The sequence below is a fragment of the Carlito syrichta genome, unplaced genomic scaffold (assembly GCF_000164805.1).
Source record: "Carlito syrichta isolate Samal-C Ts95f unplaced genomic scaffold, Tarsius_syrichta-2.0.1 Scaffold158366, whole genome shotgun sequence".
In the NCBI taxonomy this organism is placed as follows: Eukaryota; Metazoa; Chordata; class Mammalia; order Primates; family Tarsiidae; genus Carlito; species Carlito syrichta.
This window is the reverse complement of record NW_007102462.1, coordinates 1-332: the sequence shown is the minus strand read 5'-3', so window position 1 is coordinate 332 and position 332 is coordinate 1. Positions and strand designations below refer to the sequence as shown.

The 332-nt window shown below is 67.8% G+C and overlaps 1 protein-coding gene across 1 annotated transcript; it reads left to right on the top strand.

Moving 5' to 3' along the window:
• Positions 1 to 4: 4 nt before the first annotated feature.
• On the top strand, positions 5 to 325 carry LOC110594901 (G-protein coupled receptor 182-like; the record flags this gene model as incomplete). The annotated part of the gene is made up of 1 exon (XM_021709099.1): positions 5 to 325. A coding segment is annotated over one exon (321 nt), but the record flags the coding sequence as incomplete, so codon positions are not given.
• Between the last annotated feature and the right edge of the window lie 7 nt (positions 326 to 332).

The following is a 332-nucleotide window of genomic DNA, read 5'->3' as shown; positions in this document are numbered from 1 at the left end:
CCCGCTGCCCGAGGTGGTCCACATCCAGCTGGTGGAGAGCTCCGAGCCCATGTGCCTCTTCATCGCACCTTTCGAAACGTACAACTCCTGGGCCCTGGCGGTGACCCTGTCCACTACCATCCTGGGCTTCCTGCTGCCCTTCCCCCTCATCGCGGTCTTCAACGTGCTGCCCGCCTGCCGGCTTCGGCGGCCGGGGCAGCCCGAGGGCCGGCGCCACTGCCTGCTGGTGGGCGCCTATGTGGCCGTCTTTCTCTTCTGCTGGCTGCCCTACCACGTGACCCTGCTGCTGCTCACCCTGCACGGGACCCACGTCTCCCTGCACTGCCACCTGG